Source organism: Aspergillus candidus (genome assembly GCF_002847045.1).
Source record: "Aspergillus candidus strain CBS 102.13 unplaced genomic scaffold BDW47scaffold_33, whole genome shotgun sequence".
In the NCBI taxonomy this organism is placed as follows: Eukaryota; Fungi; Ascomycota; class Eurotiomycetes; order Eurotiales; family Aspergillaceae; genus Aspergillus; species Aspergillus candidus.
Window position 1 is genome coordinate 275,602 of NW_020194038.1, and position 26,920 is coordinate 302,521.

At 49.4% G+C, this 26,920-nt stretch overlaps 8 protein-coding genes across 8 annotated transcripts; 5 read left to right on the forward strand and 3 right to left on the reverse strand.

Annotated features, from left to right (window-relative positions):
- The first annotated feature begins 242 nt into the window (after positions 1 to 242).
- BDW47DRAFT_47997 (uncharacterized protein) lies at positions 243 to 1,613 on the forward strand. The gene is made up of 2 exons (XM_024819133.1): positions 243 to 326; positions 473 to 1,613. Exon 2 carries the CDS (start codon positions 691 to 693, stop codon positions 1,525 to 1,527), a length of 837 nt encoding a protein of 278 aa, XP_024670713.1. The 5' UTR covers positions 243 to 326; positions 473 to 690; the 3' UTR covers positions 1,528 to 1,613.
- On the forward strand, positions 1,593 to 2,077 carry BDW47DRAFT_108331 (uncharacterized protein). Its single transcript, XM_024813206.1, has one exon. The coding sequence runs from the start codon at positions 1,699 to 1,701 to the stop codon at positions 1,870 to 1,872; it is 174 nt and encodes a 57-aa protein (XP_024670714.1). The 5' UTR covers positions 1,593 to 1,698; the 3' UTR covers positions 1,873 to 2,077.
- A 275-nt stretch (positions 2,078 to 2,352) lies between these two features.
- BDW47DRAFT_48039 (sugar porter family MFS transporter) lies at positions 2,353 to 4,513 on the reverse strand. Its single transcript, XM_024819136.1, has 4 exons — positions 4,091 to 4,513; positions 3,771 to 4,027; positions 3,021 to 3,713; positions 2,353 to 2,927 (listed from the first exon to the last, which is right to left on the reverse strand). Exons 1-4 carry the CDS (start codon positions 4,379 to 4,381, stop codon positions 2,468 to 2,470), a joined length of 1,701 nt encoding a protein of 566 aa, XP_024670715.1. The 5' UTR covers positions 4,382 to 4,513; the 3' UTR covers positions 2,353 to 2,467.
- Positions 4,514 to 5,042: 529 nt separating this feature from the next.
- stt4 (1-phosphatidylinositol 4-kinase STT4) lies at positions 5,043 to 12,116 on the reverse strand. Its single transcript, XM_024819137.1, has 11 exons — positions 11,936 to 12,116; positions 11,696 to 11,882; positions 8,928 to 11,630; positions 8,765 to 8,873; positions 8,563 to 8,700; positions 8,139 to 8,505; positions 7,699 to 8,070; positions 7,391 to 7,646; positions 7,102 to 7,305; positions 6,755 to 7,042; positions 5,043 to 6,700 (listed from the first exon to the last, which is right to left on the reverse strand). The coding sequence occupies exons 1-11, from the start codon at positions 11,941 to 11,943 to the stop codon at positions 5,432 to 5,434; spliced, it is 5,901 nt and encodes a 1,966-aa protein (XP_024670716.1). The 5' UTR covers positions 11,944 to 12,116; the 3' UTR covers positions 5,043 to 5,431.
- Positions 12,117 to 12,982: 866 nt separating this feature from the next.
- Positions 12,983 to 18,157, forward strand: BDW47DRAFT_118610 (cytochrome P450; the record flags this gene model as incomplete). The annotated part of the gene is made up of 11 exons (XM_024815232.1): positions 12,983 to 13,024; positions 13,108 to 13,564; positions 13,650 to 14,242; positions 14,316 to 14,446; positions 14,516 to 14,532; positions 14,584 to 15,201; positions 15,290 to 15,329; positions 16,438 to 16,657; positions 16,720 to 16,917; positions 16,968 to 18,026; positions 18,086 to 18,157. 11 exons carry the CDS (start codon positions 12,983 to 12,985, stop codon positions 18,155 to 18,157), a joined length of 3,447 nt encoding a protein of 1,148 aa, XP_024670717.1.
- A 354-nt stretch (positions 18,158 to 18,511) lies between these two features.
- On the reverse strand, positions 18,512 to 19,613 carry BDW47DRAFT_108338 (mitochondrial 37S ribosomal protein mS41). The gene has a single exon (XM_024813207.1). It carries the CDS (start codon positions 19,390 to 19,392, stop codon positions 18,652 to 18,654), a length of 741 nt encoding a protein of 246 aa, XP_024670718.1. The 5' UTR covers positions 19,393 to 19,613; the 3' UTR covers positions 18,512 to 18,651.
- Positions 19,614 to 19,658: 45 nt separating this feature from the next.
- On the forward strand, positions 19,659 to 21,384 carry kin28 (TFIIH complex serine/threonine-protein kinase subunit KIN28). The gene is made up of 2 exons (XM_024813208.1): positions 19,659 to 20,128; positions 20,214 to 21,384. Exons 1-2 carry the CDS (start codon positions 19,927 to 19,929, stop codon positions 21,233 to 21,235), a joined length of 1,224 nt encoding a protein of 407 aa, XP_024670719.1. The 5' UTR covers positions 19,659 to 19,926; the 3' UTR covers positions 21,236 to 21,384.
- Positions 21,385 to 23,288: 1,904 nt separating this feature from the next.
- Positions 23,289 to 26,811, forward strand: BDW47DRAFT_48123 (putative kinesin family protein (KipA)). Its single transcript, XM_024819139.1, has 3 exons — positions 23,289 to 23,373; positions 23,466 to 24,386; positions 24,460 to 26,811. The coding sequence occupies exons 2-3, from the start codon at positions 23,612 to 23,614 to the stop codon at positions 26,514 to 26,516; spliced, it is 2,832 nt and encodes a 943-aa protein (XP_024670720.1). The 5' UTR covers positions 23,289 to 23,373; positions 23,466 to 23,611; the 3' UTR covers positions 26,517 to 26,811.
- The last annotated feature ends 109 nt before the right edge of the window (positions 26,812 to 26,920 follow it).

A 26,920-nucleotide genomic window follows, 5' to 3' on the forward strand; every position in this document is an offset into this window, starting at 1 on the left:
ACCAATCCACCGATCTTCCCCACTCTCTCTCTCTCTCTCTCTCTCTTCCTCTCTTCCTCTCTCCTGCATCTTTCATCTCTCCTCTCTCTCTCTTCCTCTTTCTCCCTTCTACTCCTTCCCCCCCCCCCTTCTTTCTCTTCTCATTCTTCTTCCTTCTCACACTCCACAGCCTTTCTTCCCCTTCTCGATTCCTTTCAAGCTAAATCACCCCCCCACCAATTCAATTAAAAATAGTGTCGGGGAAGCCCAACTAAGGTTTCCCCAGGTCACACCCAGGGAACTGGCCTCTGATCCAGTGAGTAGCTTTCAATTCCCACGCCACCAAAGTCTGTCCATTTCATCACCCTTCCTTCCATCCTATCGAATCTGCATATCCTTATAAAACCGCGGGGACTTTCCTCAATGCCTGTTCTCGACTGCCCTTCCCGTTGATCTCTCGAACGGCAGGACTAATTGAACGTCATCCTAATAGCAATCTCCAAGCTGGATCTGCTGAGCATCTTCTCCAAACTCCGACCCTCAACCCACTTGCATCAACCCGCTCTTCATCCGTCATTTTATCATCGCACAGTTTCCGCTTTCACTTAGATCCGCGGGGCTGTCGACAACCTTTTTTTCCAAAATCCTCCTGCGTCCATCCCTCCCGTGGCGATTTCCCTCGACTCCCCCTTTCCTCTCGTGTCCAATATCATGTCCAACGACCGCTCTTCTTCTCCCATCTCGGTTCCCCCCTCATCCGCCCGTCCCCGTCGGGCTTCCTTGGCCGCCGGCGCTGGCTTTGCCGACTACCTCTCCAAATCTAGTGGCCCAATGGGCAACACAGGCACCCCAGCGTCCATGACCAACGCCGCGGCTAACGCTCAGGCTAATCACGGTCGGAGACTCTCCATCACTACCTTGGGCCTCTCGGGTTCACCAACACAGCCATCTACATTTGGCCCGCGGCATCTGCGACAGGGTAGTGTGTCCAGCTCGGCCGGCTCGCAGCCTTCCAATATCGATGAGGCCCTCGTCGAGGATAATGAACATGGAGTTTCTCAAGCGACTCCGAGTTCCCCTTTCGCTCGACGGGTCTCATTTGGCACCCAAGCGTTACGAGATGTTCGTGGAGGAAGTATAGGCAGCGGTACATATCCCTCCCCCGCATCCTCCCTACCTGGTGCGCGTGGAAGTACTTCATCGGCCAGCGGTATTCCCCGTCGGCCATCTGGGGCATTTCCTACCAGTACAGGTCATGATTTACCCCAGAACAACCGTTCTAACGTGTCACGGCGACCATTAGGTGAGGGCTTCAACTGGTCGGAAGCTCTGCGCTCCCGGGCGGAACGTGCCCCATCCATCGGAGGCATCTCTCCCACCGCGCCTTCAAACCACCAGGCGTCCAATACGGGTCGACAAGCCAATCATCAGCGGGCTGCGTCCATTGCCTCGATGGAGCAACCCATCAGAGAGGTGCCGAAACAGCCTAAACAGAACAAACCGGATTTCTTCCAAGAGAAGATCCTACGGGGTGACTTTATGGATTGAACTCTGCCCCTATTCTTTTCTTTTTTCTTTTCTTTCCTCTCCAATGCAAGCTTCAGTGCTTTGCTTTTTTTTTGACTGCTCTTCCTGTCCTTATCTTTATCGGTTCTCCCTTCTACACGGAACAGATACAGTTGAAAAAAAAAATGAATCCAAGGGTAGAAGAAATGATGGATGGGAAAGCCAAATCATTCGGCGCCTATATTCAGGTATGCGTACACCATTTTTATTTCCGTTTTTGGAATCTGCAGAGTTACCCTGTGTGATTATACCATACACGGATCCACCGGCACGAATCGACTATCAGGGCTGTGGCGGGCTCGGCCCAGGTTAGATGACGTGCAGTGAGACCGTCTCGAATGCGTGCTTTGTCTTTGTCTCCAGCGCTAGTCGCTTGTTTGTTTGATTCTTTCAGTGTCCTTATTCCTGGTGAATATTTGACTTTCTCCCTGTCTGTGAACGCTGCTGCGCGCGCTCTCACTGTTGGTTGATCAGCCAAACTATAAAGAAATTGTCGAAAACATCAATGTGCAGCAGTGGGATCATATAAGTTTCCTATTTGTAGCTATTCTTTTGTTCTACTTTTTTTTTGACAAGTATCGAGCACATGGTCGCATGGCATGGTGACCAACAGATTATCATTATCTCATTTTTGTTATCCATTGGTCTTTCCTTTGAGATTTGCCTTTGGCATTTGCTCATGTCATAAATAGCCTATTCCTGAATAATATAAAACTGGAAGGTTCTCTTCGTGAAAATCTCCACATACAGATAGTGTTCCCATCGCGAAAGCAGCAAATTTCAAGGATATAAAAAATATCTGTAGAAAGAAAAAAAAAGAGTGATACAAGAAACAAGCAGAGTCTGGTTACTGATACAATATTCACAAAAATTGCCCAGAGAACAGAGGATATACAAGGCAGAAGTCAAAATAGGCCAATCCTCACGCTGAAGGACCCGGCGCAGAAGGATCATCAATATGCTGATTCCCTTCACTATTCCGCTTATTCGTGTCCTCATCCTGGGAGTACCCCTGCGCCATCCTCTGGTCAAGGACGTTCCCCGTCGTCACGCGCTCTTCAGGCGCAGGAGGCACCCACTTGCTGCTCTTCCAGGGAGGCACGTGCATGATGTACATCATGTCCATTTCCTCGAGCGTCTTGCCCTTGCCTTCGATGACGCAGAAGTAGACGACCAGGACCGCGACGAACAGACAGCCTGCGAAGACGTACCCGTACGCGAAGTCGATGTCCCCTGTTATGAACGGCGTGAAGAATCCGATGAGGAAGTTCCAGAGCCAGTTGGAGGCTGTTGCTAGGGCCATTGCGCGGGCGCGGTAACGTGATGGGTAGAGCTCGGCGACGATTGCCCAGACCATTGGGCCCCAGGTTGTGGCGAAGCCGCTGTGGGTGGGTTATTTGTGTTAGCATGGAGATATAATGCACGACAGGCTCAGCCTGCCGGTTTGGGGTGTAGGATTATAGAGGGTAACGTACGTGATGAACAGACAGGCAAACACCACCATTGCCTTTCCGGCTCCTGGAGTCGCCGGGGGGTTCTTGACATCCAGAGAGAAGTGACCGACGGATGCAAACACCATAAAGCAGACGAACATCCAGATCCCACCGGCGATGAGCGACTTGCGCCGTCCGAAGTGTTCAATGATGTACAGACCCCCAAAGGTCGTACCGAAGTTCACGCCGCCGAGAATCATCTGCGTGACGAAAGTATTGTCGATACCCGCGCCGTTGAAGATGACCGTACCGTAGTAGAAGAAGTAGTTGGCACCGGTCAGCTGCTGAAACGCCTGCAGTACGATCCCCAGACAGATGCGATACATCATCCGAGGGCCCTGGAACATCTCGACCCAGCCGAGCAGGCCTCCCTTGGCTCCGCTTTCTGCTTCGAGCTGCTGCTTGATCTCGGCGAGCTCGTCTTGGATCACGCGGTGGTTCGACGGGATGCCGTAGAGTTTCGACATGGTATGCTTTGCCTGGTCGATGCGCCCATGGCGGTAGTCATATCGAGGGCTTTCCGGAAGGAAGATGATCCCAATGCCCAAGACAAGGCCCCAGAGGAACGTGATCCCGAGAGGGATGCGCCAGGAAGCCGAGTTTCCTATACTTTCCGTGCCGTAGTTGATGCAGTTGGCAACAAAGATGCCGAGTGTGACGAACAGCTGATACGAACTTGGGAGACAGAGAGTCAGATAAGGGAAGCGCGTAGGAGACGAACCAGACACTTACCAGACCATGGCGCCTCGAACCTGCCGAGGCGCACTCTCACCTTGGTACATGGGAACCAGCAAGGAGCAAGATCCGACTCCGAAACCAGTGATAAACCGCCCCATCATCACCTGGTACCACTTGGGCGCGGGCGAGGATATTTGGATGATGAGCCCGACGTGGAGAATGATACACCAAAAGGCGATCGACCATTTGCGGCCGATACGATCAGCCAAAGGGCCTGCAACCAACGCACCAAGCAATGTACCAATCGATAGCTGTTCCTCAGAGTTAAACAGGATCCTTCGGGTGGCTATTCAATATGGGCGTGTAGAACATACCAAAGAGACTATAAGACCAGACCGGACATTGTTAAACTTATAACTACCATCTCCCTGGGGTTGACCGAACCGCTTCTTAAAGTCGTGCATTTCAAGAAACCCCGAAATCTGACCAGTATCATACCCAAAGATGATACCGCCAATCGAGATAAACGCACCCAGGGCCAATGTCCGCCATGTTACAAAAGGCACAGGAGTCTCGATCTCGCCCGGACCCTTCTCTTGCTCGGATTGGTCTCGATAATGCCCAGCATCGAATTTATTCCGAGGTATTATTGCGGGTAGCTTCATTTTGGAGCGCGTGTCTCAGAAGGCTATGGTCAGGATCAGGTAGGCTTTATGTTGTTTATGCTTTATGCGTGTATGTCTTTGTGTGAATTGGTGCACGCGCGGCAGATGGAGTATCAACTATATAGACGTATAACAGCCGGGGATCCCCGGAGCTGACGATCGAAGAAAGATATTGGAAGCGCCAAATTGTCATCAAAGAATGACGATGTTGTAGCACTGTACCGCTTTAGGGCCACTCTGATTTAAGTAGTGATGCCACTCTCCGTCATGGGGGTTCCCAGTATATCGCCACTCTGAGACTCGATACGAACCGGTTCGCATTCGAGGTCGTCATCGACAGCGTGTTCGGGTCATGAAGGGCATGAATCATCAACTTCCCCCTGATCATTGATTCAATCCAGAGATAGTCGGGGGCATAACCGAGCCCTCGTTCCTCGAGGTACCCTTGAGTTATATTGCCGGTTTGGATCTTCCCCTGCAGACGCCCTCTGTTCCTTACGCGCGCCGCCCTTCTGGGTCTGCTCACCACCCGGGTGTTCTAGCCGAGACTTCAGAGTAAAGATGCAGACTGACACACGACAGGAATGGGAATAGGCCAGGTGAAACCACCCCTACGAAGTCATGACGTCATAATCACGTTTGGTACCTACGAACTCCAAACTTAACCCTGGCCGGATAAACCCTTCAATGGCCAATAGGAATTTAATTCTCGGTTGCCTGATCTAATTAATCTTGCATTGACAGAATTGGAGCGTATTAGAAAACTAATGAAAGTGAGGACAAGCGTAGAATAATACGCTAGAACTCGGCCAATCATATGAAAAGGCGCTGGTCAGCTCGCGATGGGACAATCACAGCAAACTGGCATTCGGCGGGTAGAAGGAGAGAGCAAAGAAAGAGCAAACGAAAGTGGGATGGAAAAGGAACGGCACGTTCATGTCCACGGGACAGTGGACAAGGTTCAAAGTCAAAATGAGATCGAAGCCACAAATTGAACGAGCGGATCTTAAACGAAGGCAAAATTCCGCAGGCCAACTAATGATTGTCACACTAGTAGGGGATCCCATTGGTCATAAGCTGGAACTGATCGTATCCTTTGGTAGAGACGCTCATGTACGATTTGCGGGTAAGCTCGCGCATGTGTTCGGCTGCCTCGCGCTCGCTTTTATCTAGTACAAACCGGTCACGGAAATTTTTCAAAGTCTCTGGCTTGAAACAGGGCAGACCACTGTCAAGCATCAGTGACACAATGTGCGTTAATTGTGAGCAGTAGGGGCGGGAGGCCAGGAAGGCTTTCACCACCAATGACTCAAACCATCGGTATGGCTGCGTGCTGGTAGGATCTGAGCTCCCTGGAAGATGGGAGTGTGTGTTCTGGGAACCACTCATCACGGCAACCATCTCAGAAGTGAGTTTGAAAGGCGCGCGTTCAAAGCGCACACCGCCCGGTGCAATATCAAAACAGAAACCAAAATCGATGTGTATGATGTGCCCGGCGTCGTCGACCATGATATTCCCATTATGCCGATCCTTGAACTGCAGCAGGTATGAGATGACAGAGTATGCAGCCATACTCTTGACGAAGTTTGTTCGGGCTTCCTGGAACCGGATGGAGTCTTCACCCCCATACTTCGACACGAAATAATCGTACAGTCCATTCACAGCCTCGCGTCCTAACATATCGCGAGAAATGGAGTTAGGGAGAACATCAATGACGCCGCAACCTGGAGCCGTTGACGTTACTCGGTAAGGGAACACCCATACGTCGAGTCCGACCCCAGTGAAAATGCTTCGAAAAGCGGCAATCATTTGCAACGCGAGCATGTCTTGCCGGCAGTCATCACCAACCTTGAAGATTGCCGATTGCCAAACTTCATATGTCTCCAGATTTGGTTCGGGCGTCGAAGAGTGAAAAGGCTGCGTCAACTGGGTATTGTCAGGATTTTCAACATCGGCGGTATTCGTAATCTCATGCCCTTCTCGAGGCCTTGTCTTTTGAATTCGAAAAGTGGCCATATATGGCGCTTTTGCATGACTCTGGAGAGGTTTTCCTGACTTGCGATCGATCCCAACTACAACACCGTCTGGGTTGCTAGGAAGGTAGACTCCGACCTCCACCTTGATTTTGCGAAGTTCCTCTTCGATCTTTTCCTTTTTCTCGGGTTTGCTCTTCTTGATGTATGGTCGAAGCTTGCCTGAAATGCCAGTAATATCATTGAAGAAAGAAAACTCTCGCTCATAGAACTCTCTTTCTTCAGAAGTGAAGCTTGAGATCAAAGTATCCATGAACTTGTCCAAGGTCGGCTTGAGTGAATCCGGCTGGCAATTCTCATTAGTAGACCGTTTGAGGCCGGCATTTGGATGATCACTTACAATCTGCGCATCCTCATCTTTGTATGAATTCGCCTTCATGTTCCAGATAACCTGGTGGGCAAATAGCTGGGATTGTTTGGCCGTCTCCAGAATATAACGTTCCACGTAACCCAATTCATCGTATCGGAGTGCCTGCACTAACTGTGGAACGAAGTAGAAGCGAACATCGATAGGGTGACTCTCCAAGGCTTTCATTGCATATTGTAGAATGAATGGGTGATTCCCGTAAGAAGGCATGAAGTAGGTTATGGCCTCGGTAGGGTTCACAGGAGCCCAATACAACAGGTACTGTTCCAATCAGCATTGAGACAAGGGGAACTGGCCAAAGGTGATTGGGATCGACTCACCTTTAGTTGAACGGAAACATCAGTAGGGAGCGTCGCCCCCAACATTATCTCAAGACAGCCTGGTTCTTCAATTACTTTCTCAGGGAAATTGAGAACAAGCCAACGAAGATCGTTCTTAAGCTTCACGGATGGGAAGCGTGAAGCAAGTTGAATAGCTAACTCCGGGCTTTCAGCCCACGCAAACCGTAGTAGGGATGCAGCTTCCTGTAAAAAGACATTAATACTCTCCCATACAAGCCTGAAAAAATAAAAAGAGATGTATAGTGTCTGGGGCTTAGAAATGACAGACCTCGGGAGTGTTTCGGTTCCCTGAACTCTGCGACATGTAGTGTTTACGCTCCGGCTCCAAAGGATACAACCAAACCCGAAGACGTGCTCGCTCATTCTCGATGAGCATTTGGAGGAGATCTTGTTTGGCTTGTAAGGACTTGTGTGGTCCTTGCGTCTGAGAAGCGAGGCCAGCAACATATCCCAGACCAGATAACACATCGCCCAAGATTTTATCTTCGGCTTTCATTTGAAGTCTGTTGCCGCCGAAAGACCATCTGATAGACTATAAGAGATAGTTTTCAAAAAGTATATGGGGTTAATGCGTACCTAGGTGGATATCTGAACCAGCCAAGAGCGGCAGACAGGATCTGATCTTTGACTTTCCAACAAGTCACTGAATCCAGTGTAGTGAAATGACGCAGGACCCTCAGTGCAAATAGAACGATCCGGAAGTGTAACTCTCTGGCCAGCGGGTGGGCCTTCGTTCGCAAAAGGCCTACGGTTGTCCGGTCAATAAGGCGACAGAATAAACGTTGGTCCTGCATATTTCCTAGTCGAATAGCACTGAAGTGACTCTCAAAGAACTGAAGGATAGACAGATGAGGTGCCAGTATGTCGTGTGCCCTTTGTTGATTTTTGAGCATCAAGGCCTTGTCAGTTGGCAAAAGATCGATTCTCGTGTATAATGGATCCACATAGCTAGTTGGTGGTCCCCAGGTCAGTCGCAAAGAAGTAATCAACTTTATAGAGAGTGCCCTTGTACTTACTCAAAGAATGGGTCAAAAAGTCCCACGCCGCGCTGGATGGTTTTATCCCAGGCAGCGGTGATCTCAGCGAGAAGTTTCGGCTCCATCCGGGGGTTTTCGTGCATAACCCCTAACCAGAGTGGGACACCGATGCTGATTGATTCTCTCGTGAATATCTGGAAAGGCAATGTTACCAGATAGTGGGCAATAGAAGCATGGCGTCCGCTTCTAGTGCATAACAGAGCAGCGGCGCGCCGCAGCAAATCCCGAACTTCGTCAAGGCAAATGTCATTCCCCAGCTCGGCCCATTGACACATATGGGACAAAGCATCCTCCACATGTTTACTTGTCTCCAAGACAGATACACTTGCTGCTGGAACTTCAAACCCTAAGAATTAATCAGTGTCACCTGGACGACCTATGTCAATGTTTGCGGGTAACCAACTTTTCCGTTTGTACGTATCATCCCCTGTTCCATCATCCGAGACTATATCAGTAAATCGATATTTCTGGCGTGTGGTGTACTGAGCAATGAAGTCAGAGGCCACATTTATCTTGTTGGTCCCTGATATATCGATGGATCCTGGACGTAATACTCATTAGCCTCTACATGAACTGTCCAAAGAGACATAGAAGGGGAGTTGTACCAAGACGCTGGTCGCTTCTGGGAATGAGTGAGCCCATTTCAAGTGCAAAAGAGCGTCCCAGTGAAATATGCCCAAAATCGCCGTTGTCCTCAGATGTGGATAGATACGTCTAATTTCCGGTTAGATATGCACGGCAGTGTAGGTGTCGGGAAAGATAAGGTACCTGAAGAAGACCTTTCACATCTAAAGGTGCCACATCCATCACGGTTGTAACCCAAACCCTTGCTTGCTCAAGGAACGTATGCAAAGTCTTCTTCCTGAATTGGAAGTTGTCAGACAAGTCAACCTTGACAAGTCCCAAACGTGACGTGAATGTAGGCTTCCACTCGAACTCATCGAGTTCTTCTTCAACGCACGAAAACCACATGACAGTCAGTAGCTCGAGGAGCGCGAATAGGGAGTGTTTTTCGCACAGAGACGATGGACATTCCTTGATAATCATGTTCGCACAAAGTGTGGCGACATTCTGGACCCTCTCTATGCGATGGCAGCAGGCCATAAAAAAACCAGCCAATTCCTTTGAGAGGTATGGGATGGAGAAATTTTCGCGCTTGCCCGTTAGGGTTAAAGAGATATACCGACCAACGACTTTCTCGGCAATGGCGTTCATGCAACTGGCCATCTCAACGGTGGATAAAGCGGGGTCCCGGAAGTATTTCAGTATTTTGGTACAATTACCAGATGAAGCACGGAAACCTTCGACAAGTAGGGCGGCATTGAGGAAGACGGCCCGAGGGTAGCTTAGACGTTTGATCTCGGACTCGCGAGTAGGGATCTCGGTCGCCAAATTTCTCTTCTGTTCCTGCAGATGTTGGGGCCCCATACCGCGCCTAAGGATAGTATTTAACTCCACATCGCTTTCAAGCATTTCCATACGATCTTCAGCAACAAGAGGGGGCGAGTATTTAGCAAGCAGGCGCAATTCCTTCATATGGCGTCTAGCAACATTCGAACCAAGAAATATGCCATGGACCGCAATATTAAACCAAGCATCGCGGAACAAGGTAGAAACGTCCTGGTCGTACTCGGGGTTCGCTCCATGCTGCTCTTGGTTGCCGATTCTGGGAGAAACGAGCAATGCCAGCGGTTTCAAGAGGGGGCTGATATCGTCCGGAGCCAGGATAATATCCTTTAGTTTTTCGCCCTCAATGTCAGTGGCGTCTCCCTTGTTCACGATACTCCCTAACAAATGGACCAAGTATAATTTGTGCAGCGGTGATTCTCTTGGCAGTGTAACAGACAGGTAGGCCATTGCATCCTGGACCGCACTGACAATGCTGCTATGTCCTTTGGCAGAACTATCCCGGTAAATGCGATCATAGAACTTGAGTAACAGCTGAAACTCGGAGGGTCCAGTGCTAGAGCATAATGCAGCAGTTTCCCTCACGATGTAAGAATCGACAGTAATATCAATCTTTCCTATCTTCTGGAGAAGCATTGATTGTGCCAAAGCACTGATCTTTTCGTCATTGCAGCCACTGGCAATTGTCACAATGGCATGGATAACATTTTTGTAGGTGGTGCTGTCCCGTTCGCCATGAATTGAAAGGTTGCCAACACTGCCATTCCTCCCCTGTGCCAGTGGAGCAGGGGGGTTCCCATGCCCAGCAGTATCACCAACGACATAAGATTGGCGAGAGTTCTCCGTTCCAAATCCAGGACTTAAGACGTTTCCCAGCGAGTACAGAGTCGTAACAATGGCATCTTCCGAAAGGATGGCCAGGACTTGGGCAAGACATTTTGCGGCAACGAAGCTTGTAGATCTGGTCGATACGCCGCCATCAACGATAAATCGTAGAAGAGAACGGCTTCCGGAAGAGGCACTATTCAGAGACATTTTCGCAATAATGGCCACACTCTTCAGAGTGGCTGTCGCTAGCTCATTGCATGACATTTGACCCGGATCCACCAGCGTATCCTCTAGCCAAGACAGGAAGTGGTCACGGTTGGATGCATCTTCACTCAGAATGACACAGTGGAGAAATCCAGTTAGTGCAAGCGCTTTTACAGAAAAAGTAAGTCTCTGCTGCCAAGGTGAACCGAGCTGTAGGTAATCAGAGCCATCTTCCAACAGTTGGATCTGGTCAGCGACGATCTCTGTTATGCGGTTGATGAGTGATATTTCAGCGTGGTCATGGCTCCTGGCAATGCCAACACCATTCATGTAGTCATCCAAGAGTTCATCGTCTGACATATTCTCTGCTCCAATGAGAGACGTGGCGCACGATTTGATAAACCGCATGAACGCCTCCTGAAGAAGCATGGCCCCTAGAGGACGACCTCGAGTAGCATAAAAACGATTGTATCGCCTCCAATCCCCGAGAGAGGGATCGGCCATTCCCGTATTACGGATGGTGGAAGATGCAGTCTCGATAGCTATCATAAAGTGGTCGGACAACATTGAGCGCATACATTCGACAATCTGTAGTTTTTCACTAGCAGACCAGAAGGACGTAAGGAGCGTGGAGGCCTCTAGAAAGCCAACAAGCGACACAGTAAGTGACAAGACATTGGCGGACTCGTTTACTGCATTGTATCTATCTGTGTCGTACCCTTTGAAGGTTGGGACAGCATTGATAGCTTCTGCGCAATTGTCCAAGTATCCTTTGATGGAGTTGTAAACAGACTCTCGCAATGACGGGTAATCCAAACCCAGAGAAAGCAGCCCGAGTGTAAGATTGTAAGTGAGAGATTCCCATGGCGAAGGCTGGACATTATGTAGGAAAGGCGAGGCGCGAAATCGTTGGCAATGCGACTCGGGAATATACAGCGACAATTGAGAGACCAATCTAGAAGCATGCTCGGGTTTGTTTACCGAAGATGAAGCCTTGCATAGAGCAATAAGGACATCTAGTTCTCGGATACCCTACGAAAATTAATAAGTTAGTCTTTGGGTGGCACTTGAAAAGGAGGGGGGGGGGAATAACAAACCATAGGTATCTGAGAGACCGGAGCCTGAGTTTGCAGGACTTCATTGAGCGGACCATTGGGCTGGTGTGTCAGGTGCTGGCATTGTCCTGTGAGCCGCGCAATGTCGGATTTTGCATCGTCGTCTGCTGCTTTCACTGCAATTCTTCCTAACTTCTCAAGTGCCGAGATTCTTATATTCTTGGGAAACCTATACTCGGATCAGCGCCCTGACTTCAGGGGTATGGAGATCAAATTACTGACTCATCCATTGTTGCGGTTTTAGGTTCAAAACAGATGTAGGGAGCTCGCTATTGCTGCTTATGACCGTCTTTTGAACCCCCCAACTCTCCTGTGAATGTGTCAATGGGGAAATGGCACATAGGGGTGATGTGTAGTTGTTAGTACCATCATACCCACGTGGGTCTAAATTCATTAGCAGCTGCACTTAGAACCTAAAAGCCTTGGTTCTCAGGTTCCTCCAGCAGTTTACAACTAAGAATAGTATTTAGATGGCAATATTGTTTTTCCGCCCCCAATACCAGAAGATACATGGATATCTGTAATTTACCTATTCTTATCGCCATAGTGAGACCACCCAGTACGACCTCGGTATTAAGATGATAAAATCGACTAATACATTGTCAAACAAACCAGTCATTGTGTGGTTCTCCACTGTGGAGGTCTACACCAGTTGGAGTATGCCAGGAACCTCTCAATACTTCTATTTTTTGACACCTACTCCGTAGATCCTAGATTACATGTTGCCAGATCATGGTATAAACAGTAAATCCCACTCACGGGTGTAATACCTATGTACTGTGCGGCGTGTAGTGAATCTTTGGGGGTCCCAAAGGCTCCGTACCAGTGCGGCTCAGGTAAGCACCGCCCCAAGGTATAAGCTAGAAAGAGCATCCTGGTACTTTACTTACCCGTTTGTGTACTCCGTCGTAGGAAGAAGCTACTGGTAGCCAACTAACTTTGGAGTTAATAATATTAAGGCCAAACACGAAAGTCAACCGCTACTTTTTTTTCGTCCCTACATAACCTCTGCTTCATCCCACCTGGTCCATTCACTTTTTTTTTTTTTTTCGGAAATCAAACCAGTGCGGGTTTAAAAGGAAAAAGGAAAGGAACACATCCTTGGACCAAACAGTATTTCCTGACAGGAAAGCTTCTCTATCGATATTCGCATCTGGTTTTCAAGACCGCCTTTTCTCAGCGGGACTACCTGAAGGACCTAATGAATAGCAGTCCGACGCACGTTGAATAATGTGTCAGGGATAAACAATTTCCAAATCAGAGGCAACAATGACACCCCAAACGGAGCAAAGCTCTCTCAAGCGCGGCAGGGTAGGTAGCATATTAATGGAATGCACATAACGCCGCTGATGAGCCCGTCTTGACTACAGATCAGTGCAGGTCACGACTCGCAGGATCAGAAGAAACCACGGCGTTCTCAAAGGATCATATCACAGCAATCTCAGGGTACCCCAATCAATGACTCATATCTTCCTACGCCGATGACCCGCCAAGCTTCAACTGCTACAGACATCAGGAAAGAAACAACAGCGACCCCACCGAAACCCTCTGCCCAAGCTCGTTCTCACACTCCACCCGAGTCAGTACAGTTTCCAGAATACTCTTCGCCTCCAGGTGATACCCAGGCATTCTCTCAATTCGTATACCCACCCAGAGCTTTCGCAGATGAGGTTCAAGATGAGGCCGAGGAGGGGGTTTGGGGATACATAATCCCTCTTGACGATAAAGTTCGAGATGCCCTTGTATTGAGAAAGAGAGGAAGCTGTGAAGGCGGCTCATCCAGGTCCAACAACTCCGGAAAGGATGCCCGGGCGGGGTGCGGGCAAAACAAAGAAAAGGCCCCGACCCCTGGTGGGTATCTGGTCGGCCGTCACCCAGAATGCGGTAGGTCATGGCGACAGGCAAGGTCTGCCGAATTTTGACTGACAACATCTAGATCTTGTTCTTAACATCCCCACTATTTCCAATCGACACTTCCTAATATTCTTGGAAAACCGGAAAGGGGACACCGTCGCAATTTTGGAGGACCTGTCCAGCAATGGCACGTTTGTCAATGACGCGATCATCGGGCGAAATAAACAACGCGAACTAGAAGACGGCGACGAGATCACAATCTTAGATGAAGCGCGCTTCGTCTTCCGGTATCCTCGGACGAGGGACACGAATGGGTTCCGCCAACAGTACAGGATTTTACAACAGCTCGGTAAAGGCCATTTCGCGACCGTTTATCTCTGTGTAGAGCGTTCAACGGGCACCCAATATGCTGTGAAGTTATTCGAAAAACGCCCTGGCGATTCCCAGAAGTCCCAGGCCGACCCTTTACATCAGGAGATTGGTCTTTTGATGAGTGTCAGTCACCCGAACTTATTGTGTCTCAAAGATACTTTCGATGAGAACGATGGTGTGTATCTTGTTCTGGAGCTTGCCCCGGAAGGCGAGCTGTTCAATCTCATCGTCCGAAAACAGAAATTTTCAGAGAATGAGGCTAGACACATTTTCTTGCAACTTTTTGAGGGCTTGAAGTACCTTGTATGTTTCCTCCCTTCTTGCATTAGAACCCCCAATTTTCTTTTCTAGGAAAGTGCTGATTTCCCGGAACAAGCATGACCGCAGAATCGTCCATCGTGACATCAAGCCCGAAAATATTCTTGTTGCAGACAAGAAGATGACAGTGAAGCTCGCCGACTTCGGTCTTGCCAAGATTATTGGGGAAGATTCATTTACGACGACCCTGTAAGATTTCAGAACCCCGAAGTTTGCGAAAGTGGTGAAATTTGAAATCTGACGTTATACCATTTCCAGATGTGGAACACCTAGTTGTAAGTCATAACGGAACTTGTGATAGGATCACTAGAACTTACTTGTCAAAGACGTTGCTCCGGAAATCCTACAGGAATCTCGCCGCCGACGGTATACCAAAGCGGTTGATATTTGGTCACTTGGTGTTGTCCTTTACATATGCCTATGTGGCTTTCCGCCATTTTCCGATGAGCTTTATACGGCTGAAAACCCGTATACTCTGGCGCAACAGATCAAAATGGGACGTTTTGACTATCCATCCCCTTACTGGGATTCCGTGGGCGACATTGCTTTGGACCTCATTGATAGAATGCTTACAGTTGACGTTGACAAAAGAATAACGGTCGAGGAATGCCTAGAGCATCCCTGGCTTACGGGAAAGCACATCCAGGTCTCAGATAGCACCGACGGACTCACTGGGGCGCTGGGAAAGCTGGACTTCTCGAAACGGAAAATCTCGCGTGAGCGAACTCTTCTCAGCAGTATCAACGACATCGACTTCAGTGAGCGTACAGAGGGCAATGGGGCTCCGGTCAAGGTTTTCCACAAGAACAATACAGGAAAGCGCTTGCATAATCGGCAAGCCAAAGTCTCCCAGCCACAATCCCCCGGTGACAAGAGTGCGCCCAGGGATTTCGTCAATCTCGGCGAGAAAGGGGATCCCGCTTTGTTTGAGGAAGACCCCACTAGTCGATACAACTAATGAGGCAACCGACCCCGCGTGGACTCTTTTGCCAAAGGTATCTCGAGATCATAGGTCTTCGCTTGCTAGTGTAGGGGGTCTATTCCCGATTATCACTAAACGAACTATGAGCTAGTCAATTGGCTGTGTTAGGACTGCTACATCTGCCGATAATAAGAATTGCTCACCCAGCGGCATCCTAAGTTAGTCACTCAAGAAGGTCTGATTATTGTCAAACACCGCGGTACATTTACATCCATTGGCGTTGGATTTCCAGCGGACAATTCATTCTTGAATAAAGTCCCATATGTTTATGAAAGTTCGTTCTATGATTGTTTTAAGGGACGGAAGATGCTAGCGATGCAAGAGTGGCCTAGACAAAGAACAAAAGCGCAACGATCTAGTAATAGGCAACTGATTTTTCTGTACATCACGGCCTGCGAGTAGGCACTCTACAGAGTAGAGAGACTCAGATATTGCTTGAAAGATGGTCATTTGTTGTTTATCAATTGCAGCGTATAGAGGACTTAAAAAACTTCCACCTGAGGGATGATTGCAATGCCACCTAGTCTAGCGGTGAGGTGAGGTCAAGTTATCTTTATTGGCCCTCACTCCTCAAGCTCGTCATTTCTATAGCTTTATACCAAGCATAAACCACCAAGTACCCTAAGGCCAGGAGGTAGATATCTGGGTTGTGCCCCAGTAGTACTGTGCAGTAACGTGTTCTCACCACTGCGCAATCAAGGGGTTAGTATGACATCTGTATTTTGCATACGATATTGCAAATTTCCAACAGGCGGGGCGCACCGGTCCAGTGAGAGCGTTTAAATTACGCACTGCCCCCATAGTACCATGGATATCTAATACCTATTAATTTCATATCCCGTACCTGAATACCAAGCAGCGGCTAGAACCCCGTACACCGACATTGGCTCCAATTAGGAGGTACCTACCCTACCTAAATTACAAGGCACCATCGAATCGGGGCCGTTTACTCTTTTTTCCTCTTCGCCCCCGAGTATATCAACTGCACCAACTCGCAAATCTCTGATCGACCGCCTTCCAACTGGTCTCGCAAACTACAAAGGGGTTTGGGGCAATCTCGAAATTTTCTTTCTTAACAGATCTAGGAGAGTGTCTTCTGTGCCGGCCACTTCTCTCTTATGTCTTGCGTTTAACCTGATTCTTCGCCCCCCTTTCTTCTTCGTCGCGCAACCATGGGTCTCCTCGCGGCCATTCTCAGCAACATCTGCGAGCACTGCTCAAATTTGCCCTTGAGCGTGCTTGTTGGAGTTGGACTATTTACTGTCGTTGCTCTTTCAGTTTTCGTCAATGTCTTCAGACAACTTCTGTTCAAGAATCCGAACGAACCCCCCCTGGTTTTCCACTGGTTCCCTTTCGTCGGTAGCACTATTAGCTATGGCATGGAGCCTTATAAGTTCTTTTTTGATTGTCGCAAAAAGGTATGCCATGTGCCCAAACTCTGCTCGGATATGTTGGTCCCATTTTACTTACTTCTCTCAAGTACGGCGATATCTTCACCTTCGTACTCCTCGGCAAAAAGACGACAGTCTATCTAGGCACCAAGGGTAACGATTTCATCCTCAATGGCAAGCTTCGAGACGTTTGCGCCGAAGAAGTCTATTCGCCACTCACGACTCCGGTTTTCGGGCGTCATGTCGTATACGACTGCCCCAACTCCAAGTTGATGGAGCAGAAGAAGGTAGACAAACCCTGACAGTCAATGCTTCTGCCAGTTGCTAACGGGTATAGTTTGTCAAATTTGGTCTCACATCTGATGCTCTGCGCTCGTACGTTCGCTTGATTACCGACGAGGTGGAAGATTTCGCTCAAAAGTCCCCTGCTTTCAAGGGGGATCGTGGTATCTTCGACGTTTGCAAAACAATCGCCGAAATCACCATCTACACGGCTTCCCGGTCTCTCCAGGGCAAGGAGGTCCGCTCGAGATTCGACTCCACTTTCGCGGAAATGTATCACCACCTCGACATGGGATTCGCTCCCATCAATTTCATGCTCCCTTGGGCACCCCTTCCACACAATCGGAAACGCGATGCCGCCCAGAAGAAATTGACTGAAACATATACGGAGATCATCAAGGAACGTCGCAAGGCTGGGACTGAAAAGGACTCCGAAGATATGGTGTGGAATCTCATGTCGTGCGCATACAAGAGTGGCAAGCCAGTTCCCGATGAAGAGATTGCGCATATGATGATTGCCCTGCTCATGGCTGGGCAGCATTCGTCTTCCTCTACTGCTGCTTGGATCGTCCTCAATCTCGCCAAAAACCCCGAGGTTATGGAAGAACTTTATCAAGAACAGCTCCGTGTTCTTGGGTCGGATTTGCCTCCACTTACTTACGAGAGTTTGCAGAAGTTGGAGCTGCACTCTAAGGTCATCAAAGAAACTTTGCGCATCCATGCTCCTATCCACTCGATCATTCGCGCTGTTAAGAACCCGATGCCGGTGGACGACACGCCATACGTGATCCCGACCACCCATAACGTCCTTTCTTCGCCTGGTGTCACAGCCAGATCGGAAGAATACTTTGCTGACCCTCTCAAATGGGATCCGCACCGTTGGGATGAGACTGACGAGAAGACGACCGAGGATGAAGAGACGATCGACTACGGGTATGGCTTGGTCACCAAGGGCACCAATAGCCCATATCTTCCCTTTGGGGCTGGGCGTCACAGGTGCATCGGCGAACAGTTCGCTTATGTCCAACTCGGTACAATCACTGCCGCTCTTGTGAAATTGTTTAAATTCCGCAACGTGGCCAATGTCGAACAGCTTCCCGATACGGATTATTCGGTATGTTGTCCAAGTCGCACCAAACTTTGTGAATACCAAGTTAACTAACAACAATTTAGTCGCTGTTCTCGAAACCTCTCGGCAAATCCTTCGTGGAATTCGAGAGGCGCGATACGCCCTCCAAGGAATGAGCTTTGATCCATGCAGCTGTCACGAAATGAGTATTGGTTAGATGGATATCTCCATATGAACCGTTGTGCTACGCAATCCAAGGAAAGTCGGTCACTCCTCGGGCACTGAGGTCAAAGCCGCTTGTTCTTCGGACGCGCATGTGGTCCTTTCCTACTTACTTGTACGGCTGGTGTACATTACATAGAATTATTTCGTGGGCGTCGCCTGCTATACATATCCTTTTAACAATATACGATTATAATCACATGCTATGAAAACACGAATCTTGCGCAAATGGAACACTGTAAAATAATGATCACATAGGCATACATGAAAGGGCCTTCCCAGTCAAGAGTATGTCGACCTGATTAGACAGCACAAATACTTTTGACTGTTTTTTCCTGCTGTGGAGAATGGGAATTCATTGGAGATCCTAGACCCGCCATTTTGCGTATGCAAATGATATAATACAAGCCGCCTATGCAGCTAAAACACACGTAAAAGAAGAATACATTTATGCCGTTCCCTTTCGCCTTTCCTCAATCCGCCTGTTGGCCCGAACCTCAGCACGCCTCCTTTCACCGCCATCCACCTTGTGGCCTAATTTGTCCTCCCACATACCCTCTTGAGCCTTGATCAAAGCTGCGGTCCCGTTTGTACCCTTGATTGGTTGCAAAAACGGGCCTTTGAGCATCGATCCGCGGTGGATCTTCATGTGTGCGAACTTCTGCAAAGGAGTCGACAAATCGGGAGTATATTTCGTGGCATCAGGCGGGAGGTTGACGATAACCTTTCTCATCCCCGGAGTCAGAGTCGCCGAGGCGTTGGTAGGGTTCGATGAGTTGATCGCTTGAGAAGGGGCTTTGGGGTCCACGGGAACCTCGACAACGCGCAACTGTGCTGCGCTATCGGCAACGTGTTGCAGATCACCGCCAGGCCCGTAGATGCCCTGCCTGAACTTCTCTCGTTTCCGAAGAAGGTATCGTCGCTGTCGCGCGGGCTCAATGCCTAGGTCTCTAAGTTCGGCGGAGCTAAGGGTGAAAAGCTTGTCCCAGGATGGTAGCTTGCTCGCGTGCTTGGACATCCCGCGGCCGATGAGAGAGAGGAAGGTTTCGACATTGGGGACAAATGGAGTGGGGGGCGGCACAGTGGAGGGTTTGCTGGTCTGACCGTGGAAATGTCGGATGCATTGGTTGGCGATGATAGAAGGCCTGATGGGTCGGAAAGCCAGGAGTTGGGGGTTGCGCAACGCCATGGTTGGGTTCTGTATTGTCGAGTTTGCAATGAAATGCTGATAATGCCGAGCACTCGGGGCCACCAGGAGTAGATTGGGGTTTCCTGGGCTCAATTGACAAAGAAAAGTGACCTCACTGGTGTATACTCTCCATTCCAGTTGTCAATGTCCAGGTCGGTAAGTAGTGAACACCGCGGATGTCAGAGAAATTTCGGCTACACTGGATCAACGTAACTCCGAACACAAGGCCTCCTAGCGTGGTCCTACAACACCTCATAGAGCTGGAACTTGCGAGTCCCGTCATGCTCTTCAAGATTATGCTCTCTTTCTATTGAATTCTAAGCATTTACCTCTTGCTTCCAGGAATCAAGCAAGAAAAAGGACGCCTATTTAAAGGGAGTGTCTCATAGAAGGATGCTTTGCTGATTATTTAATCCCCCGCCTCCCCTCCCAGGGCTTTGCGGCAAATTTGTCACTTGGACATTTGTCCTGGCGCTGTCGTCATTTCTTGTTGTTAAAGGCAGATAGGGCCACAGTGACTGAGAACTAAAGGCAATGGCAGTCTCACCTGTACTCACTCGGTCCCCTTCAGTGACAACGCCCTCGTCCAGTGCCGCGATCAAACCGGTCAGGGTGTCTTCTCAGGCCTCACGTAATGCGCAGGAAAGCCTACAGGTGCCTGAGACTTCTCAAACAGATGCAAATCGAGAACTCACGGAGCAATTGAACGACGATGTTCGGCATAAGTACATCAAAGGTATGACCGCGATGTCTAATTCGCTGATCTCCCTCCGCAATCACTCTCATCCCGAGTATCAGCATAGGACTGACAGAAACTGTAGAAAAAAAGCTAGGTGAGGGTACCTATGCAGTAGTGTATCTCGGCCGGCTTCGAGCCGATCCGTCGTCATGTGTGGCTATAAAAAAGATCAAGGTCAATGCTGAATACAAGGACGGACTCTCCATGGATGCCATCCGGGAAGTAAAATACCTCCAAGAACTATCACACCCGAACGTCATTGCCCTACACGATGTGTTTTCTTCTAAGGATCAAAATCTCAATTTGGTGTTAGAATTTCTACCTCTGGGCGACCTGGAAATGCTCATCAAAGATGGAAATATACACTACGGTGCTGCTGATATCAAAGCTTGGATGGGAATGCTTGCCAGGGGCGTCTGGTTTTGTCACGAAAACTTCATCCTGCATCGTGATATCAAACCGAACAATTTGCTTATTGCGTCGGATGGCGACGTCAAGCTGGCAGATTTTGGCTTGGCCAGATCGTTTGCTGACCCCTACTTGAACATGACCCATCAAGTGATCACACGCTGGTACCGACCCCCAGAGCTACTGTATGGCGCGCGGCAATACTCGGGTGTCGTGGATGTCTGGTCCATGGGAATGGTGTTTGCAGAACTCCTCCTGCGTGTCCCATTCGTCGCCGGCAACTCTGATCTTGATCAAATTTCCAAGATATGCGACGCATTTGGCACGCCGTCCGAAGACAATTGGCCTGGGGTCACTAAGTTACCACATTATTTGCCCGTCGATCCAAACCACATTGTACCGCTTCAAGGTCGAGACTTTTTCCTTCGGCAATTTCCCACCGTGGGCCCAGTCGGTGCAGATTTACTCATGTCGATGTGCGCGTTGGACCCCAAGAAACGGAGCACGGCACGCCAGGTTTTACAGCACAGTTGGTGGTCCACGGAACCCAAGCCAACGGCCAAGGACAACCTCCCCAAGAAGGCTGGCGGTACAGAAAAAATGGGCGATGATCTTACTAGAATGGGGGCAGATATTGATGAAACCCAGTTCGCACGCGCTTCGCGACAATTGGACTTCACCGGCGCTAAGCGGTAAAATGCGCAGCGTGGAGTCACCATTAACCGTTCAAATCATGGAGCCAGATGCAGATCTTAGGAGTACGGTGTTCAAATAATGTACTCAGGATAGCCGCGTTATTTCGGTAGTTAATAGTACTGGCGGAGTTGACCGTCAGCCTGGTGAGCTATTTCTACATTGCCATAAAACTTTGTAAGCAATCCAATGTCATGTGTAGATACGTACTGTATGAGCCAAGAAAATATCCACAAGGTTATATTATACCCTAGAGACCCTAGAGTGACCGATCAAGCCATTGTACGCCCACGCCAGGCGGGGAAGTTAACAATTGGATTGAAGCGCCCTTGCGGAATCCATCCTTGAAAAAACTAGGCAGGGGACAAAAGTACCGTGGACCATCCTAAACTTCTTGCCCCTTGAGCTTTGACTACCAATGAGATGCTATTCCTGGTCCATCTTCCAAGGTTACTGTTGATGAGCCGCTTCCCCGGGCCGCCTAAGGTCTGGCTACTCTCGTAGTAAGGACCCAGGTACTCGGCGGAGGACAGCGGACGATGAATTCCGTACATTGTCTCTAAGCAGATCACATAGTCAGGGAAAAGACTACTGACATTGGCTCCTGTATATGCTATCCAGTGTATCCACAATATCAATACTCGTCTGTTCTCTAATTTGGTGCCTGCAAATCGCAATTTTAGACGGGAGACGCGAGTCGTAAGGTGGTCCATGATAACCTTAACTATACTGATGATCATCCAACTCTGTCTTAAATTCTGAACGAGATTTAAGATTTATTCCGTGCGTCTTGCCACGTGAAGCAGCATGATCTTGGTACATTCATAGTTTTCTCACCAGAGAAAAGAGTTTGTTATTGTTGTTTAGAAAAATCCACCTAAACCTTAAGAGTGGATGGCCCGTGGTTCTGTATTTGGTTACCCCGTACCTGATGGGATATGCGGGAACAGGTGTTGGGGAACAACTATCGGTTCTAAACTAGTGTTGTGCCCACATGAGGACGATTACCTGTAATTTACCATCTGGCCAGTCTCTACTCCTTGTCAAAGGTACGATTATAGGGATGCCGATCCATCTCTCATCAGGTAAAGTTGATACCGTACCTACGGGGTGATACCAGGTACCATTACTAGCCTACCTAGGTAGTATCTACTATTAGTTAATACATGTGGTATACCCGTACGTAAGACCTTATTGTCCTCGTGAGCAGAATCCATTGGTTGCTATCTTGACAGAAGGTGGCTCTATGGGCAAGGCACAGCGTAAAGTAACTATACCTGCAGTATCATGTATTGATCAGACTGTTCGACTAGAACATAATGAAGCTCTTCAGGGACGGAGAGAAAGGACATGTCGAAAAGCATCATGATGGACAAATCTAATAAATTACTCCGGGTCTGGAGCTCGAGGTAAGATAAGAGAACACGTTAATTGATTAGTCTCCCCTTGGCACGTTCTCCCCATCCGCCATAGAAACCGCCCCCCTCCTGTTTCCCCTTTCATCCAGAAATTAGCATCCACATTTTCTGTCCCACGGTGCAAGACGCGCCTGGAGTTGACATTTCGATATCGGTCCCAAAACAGGCATCTCAACAAAGGCCGGGACTAAATGTTTCGCGTCTATGATCGATTCACTCCGTTCCTCTGACTCGACCTCCTTCGCGGTCGAAATAAAGACAGGGCCCCTCTTCCCTGGGCTGTTTGTTTTGGGCTTGTATCTTTGATCAGCACTCGGATCTCCCTTACCCACCACACGACTCTGCCATTCCGACGCCCATTGGTGTCGTAAGCGGCCTGCTGTCTGTCGCACGTCAACTTCGTTCATCCTCCCACGGCGACAATTATCTGGAGGGCTCAGCTACAGCCTGGGATCTGGAATGCGATCGCGGTGGAGCTAAACACTTACTCCACCTCCTCTCCAAGGGTTTACCTTACCTGTTCCTCCGGATAAGATCGTTTAATTGGTGGAGATCCCATCTCTGTTTCTCGTCGGATCCTTCTTTGCCTCTTCCACCTTCTGTACCTGGCAGTTCTGTCTCATAACGAACAAGGCCACAGCACCCTGGAAACACCAGGCCCCAGGGATTCGCCCTAGCTACAACCTTCCCTTGGTCGACCGGCATATATGGTGCCAGAAATTTGTACGTTCTGGCCCTTCCGCCCCCTTCTTTCCTTTCGTTCCCAATTTCCGGTGGACCAACTGGCGCCCAACAGTTAACCCTTGAATATGTAGGAAGCGCCCGTGATCAAACCCCTGCTTTTCTGTGTAGATATCGCACACGCGCGTTGACTTGGTTCAGCATACTACATCCTCCTATCACAACCCGATCAAGTCAAGCCGTACGGGTATCTAGCAGCATTGCGCAGAAGAATCACATCATGTCGTTATCCCAACACGCGCGCCCCGTTGGGGACCCTCCAGCTGCCGTTATACCCCAGCTGCCGGCGCCGAAGACGAGGAAAAGCTTGCTCGTGCCAGCGGATATATCGAGGTCTACATCACCGTCCAACCTACCCTCAAAAATGAGAACCCCATCAAGCCCCAGACCCTCGCTCAGCAAGTCCCCGCTGTCCAATTCAGCTTCCAACCTCGGCTCTCCGAGGTCAATATCCGGCGGTCGAACTCCCAGTAGTCCGGAAAAATCTTTGCGCAGGACAGTCAGTATCGCGGCTTTCCCGCAACCACCAAAGGGCGGAAGCCGCCCCTCCACTTCGTCTTCGGTTTCGGGAATTCAGAACGGTCACTCCACTGGAAGTGTCAAGGCCAAGAGAGATTCGAGGGTCAGCGTTCGAACGACCAGCAGCCACCGGAGCTCGAAAACACCATCACTATTGAACGGGGCGGGCGAAGGCAAGTCGATACTGAGTTCGGAGGCGCGAGAGCAAGAGGGGTCACCCTCCCAAAGTCGAAACTCATCTGCACAAGGGTCCTATTCCACCAGTGCAACCACATTCGATGACGTGGATGATGCAACGGGTCACTCAAAATCTGGTTCTAAGTCTAAGGAGGCAAAGGGCAATGTGATCGTGAGCGTCCGTGTTAGGCCTGAACCGGGCGGAGCTGAAACCCCCAGGGCTAATGGCGACTGGATGGTGGATGGACGACGGGGCCTCATCTCTGGCGGGGGCAAAGAGGGCGGTGATTATACCTATGGTCAGTACCCAAGGTCTTCGTCTTCCTAAGAATTCCATATGTGGCTAACCAGAAGGTGGTTTTCTTACGGCAGATAATGTTTTCTCGACACAGGAGCACAACGCAAAGGTTTACGATTCCGCTGCAAAGCGCCTTGTAAGACGAGTAATGGAAGGATACCATGGGACGGTCTTCGCCTACGGAATGACCGGTACTGGTAAAACCTTTTCAATGCAAGGGACTGCAACATCGCCTGGCGTTATACCGTTGGCGATAACCGACATATTCTCTTTCATTCGCGAAACGCCACATCGAGAGTTTCTCCTTCGTGTCAGCTATCTGGAAATCTACAACGAGAAGATTCACGACTTGCTTTCTCTTTCTAGCGGGGGGGCCACCGCCCAGCAAGAGGAAATCAAACTACGCGAGGACAGCAAACGGGGAGTGTATGCGACACCCTTGCGAGAAGAAATCGTCCAGAGTCCGACACAACTTCTTCGAGTCATTGCAAGGGGTGACCACGCCCGAAGAACAGGCAGTACACAGTTTAATGCTCGCAGTTCTCGAAGTCACGCAGTCGTCCAAATTGTCGTGGAAAGCAGAGAGCGAGCTCCTGCGGGAGGTGCTCATGACAGACGGTCAGGCATAGCCCCTGGCGGAGTGCGTGTGTCGACACTTAGCTTGATTGACTTGGCTGGCTCTGAGCGCGCTGCAGACGATAAAGAACGGCGTACGGAAGGTGCACATATCAACAAGAGCTTGCTCACTCTAGGCACAATCATATCAAGACTGTCGGAGACCAAAGATAAATCAGGTGATGGTGATGGCAGGCACTTACCATTCCGAGACAGCAAACTGACACGACTTCTCCAACCTGCGTTGTCTGGAAACTCGCTTGTCAGTATACTTTGTACCATTCAACTAGGCGGGGCGACCAATTCCCATTCCAGTGAAACTATGAACACACTGAAATTTGCCTCTCGCGCCAAGAATAGTATTGTCAGTCATGCTAAACGGGCGGAGGAGGCTTTTGGGGGTGGTGGCGGAGATGCAGGGAGTCGCGTTCTCCTGGAACGCTATCGGATGGAGATCCAAGCTCTTCGCGGCCAACTCGAGAATCAGACCAAAGAACAGGCGGAAAATACTCTGAAAATTGAAGAAGAACAGTTTGAAAAGGAAACCCAGGCTCGCCACGAGGAACAAATGCTAGAGATGCAGTTGGCTCGGACAGCATTAAAGGAACGAATCGAACACCTCAACCGTCTGATCCTCTGTTCCAAGTCAACCGGCGTGAATAGCCATGGAAGCATGTCCGTTCTTGGCCGGTTCTCGCGATTGTCTACAACGGATCTCGGATCTCGGTCTTTGCGCTCCTCAGCCAGTCAGTCAACCTTAGCGGCGTATGGGCACACGCTTAGTCGACCTGTTTCTTTCCTCTCCGCGCATAGCAACGAACCATCCGGCACTTTACCTGGCTCGTTCGGCAATGAAGACGAGGACGACGTCATGGGTGAGTTCGCGGACGGCAATGCCAGCACCCAAGCACAGATCACGGCCCTCCAGGCTGATCTTACCGACAAAAACCGATATATCTCCACGTTGGAAAGGCGCTTGCTACAAGCAAGGCGGTCCAGCCAATCTCGGATGTCAGTGGGGGCAAAGTCTGGAAACAGCGTCTCGGAAAGCCCCGATGCCACGGCTCTGCTTCGTGAGAAAGACATGGAAATAAATGAACTTCGCCAGCAACTTGATGATAAAGACCGAATGCTCGCCGCATTTCGTTCAGCCGCCCGACATCGAGATCTGGCACACATCACCACTGACACTCGTCCTCTGAGTACCAATGACAAGCCAGATATCAATATAGGTGGCCATCCACTAAAGGCTGACTCCGATGGCGATCTTGCGTCCAAAGGAGGGGAAGCAGAGGAGAAGCGAAGGAGAAGCATGGACGATGTATCACGTATTTTGGACGAAATGATTCATGACCGCGTGAAGAGCGGACATCTAGTGAAGGGCGCTCGTGGGAGTGTACGCATTCCTACCGAAAGCCGACGCGCGTCCGAATCCATGATGAACGTCCAAGGTTTGAACCCAGGCAGCTCCCCTCAAATACAGTCACAGACGGAGACGGACCAGACATCGGCATAAATATGCCCTTGACAAGATTGTCTTTGTTTCGAGCATGATTTTATTGCGTCATTCCGGGCCATGTAACCATGCCCTTTTTTATATTTCCATCCGACTTTTCCATTCTTGTTTTCTCGCATGTATGCAATTTGCTTCTCAAGTTCGTCAGATACCCAGGATACTTGTTTTCGTTGTTGTATAATTCAAAACATTCGTGTCCCGGCTCAGCCAGAACATAACATGTCAATTCTTCAATCCTTCTCTGTTTTAAGACTGGTTTTTCCTTCGTTCTTCAAGGTAAAGAGGGTCATGCATTGGTGTTATACTAATCGGTTGACCCATTTCAAAAATTTGAAGTCAAGAGATGTGATCGCAATTGTCTGGGTTTCTCTCCCGAAGATTGCAAGAATTTCTCAAGCTCTGGA

What these genes read in the sequence shown, in the direction of transcription:
- BDW47DRAFT_47997 (XM_024819133.1), top strand. Translation starts at nt 691, where the DNA reads ATGTCCAACGACCGCTCTTCTTCTCCCATCTCGGTTCCCCCCTCATCC.
- BDW47DRAFT_108331 (XM_024813206.1), top strand. Translation starts at nt 1,699, where the DNA reads ATGGGAAAGCCAAATCATTCGGCGCCTATATTCAGGTATGCGTACACC.
- BDW47DRAFT_48039 (XM_024819136.1), bottom strand. Translation starts at nt 4,381, where the DNA reads ATGAAGCTACCCGCAATAATACCTCGGAATAAATTCGATGCTGGGCAT. An exon ending in CTGGTCTTATAGTCTCTTTG is followed by an intron (nt 4,028 to 4,090) that starts GTATGTTCTACA and finishes TCTGAGGAACAG; the next exon opens with CTATCGATTGGTACATTGCT. An exon ending in TTTGCCTGTCTGTTCATCAC is followed by an intron (nt 2,928 to 3,020) that starts GTACGTTACCCT and finishes ACCCACCCACAG; the next exon opens with CGGCTTCGCCACAACCTGGG.
- stt4 (XM_024819137.1), bottom strand. An exon ending in ATGTGAAAGGTCTTCTTCAG is followed by an intron (nt 8,874 to 8,927) that starts GTACCTTATCTT and finishes ACCGGAAATTAG; the next exon opens with ACGTATCTATCCACATCTGA. An exon ending in TGATACGTACAAACGGAAAA is followed by an intron (nt 8,506 to 8,562) that starts GTTGGTTACCCG and finishes ATTAATTCTTAG; the next exon opens with GGTTTGAAGTTCCAGCAGCA.
- BDW47DRAFT_108338 (XM_024813207.1), bottom strand. Translation starts at nt 19,392, where the DNA reads ATGGCGTTGCGCAACCCCCAACTCCTGGCTTTCCGACCCATCAGGCCT.
- kin28 (XM_024813208.1), top strand. Translation starts at nt 19,927, where the DNA reads ATGGCAGTCTCACCTGTACTCACTCGGTCCCCTTCAGTGACAACGCCC. An exon ending in TCGGCATAAGTACATCAAAG is followed by an intron (nt 20,129 to 20,213) that starts GTATGACCGCGA and finishes CAGAAACTGTAG; the next exon opens with AAAAAAAGCTAGGTGAGGGT.
- BDW47DRAFT_48123 (XM_024819139.1), top strand. Translation starts at nt 23,612, where the DNA reads ATGTCGTTATCCCAACACGCGCGCCCCGTTGGGGACCCTCCAGCTGCC. An exon ending in GGGCGGTGATTATACCTATG is followed by an intron (nt 24,387 to 24,459) that starts GTCAGTACCCAA and finishes TTCTTACGGCAG; the next exon opens with ATAATGTTTTCTCGACACAG.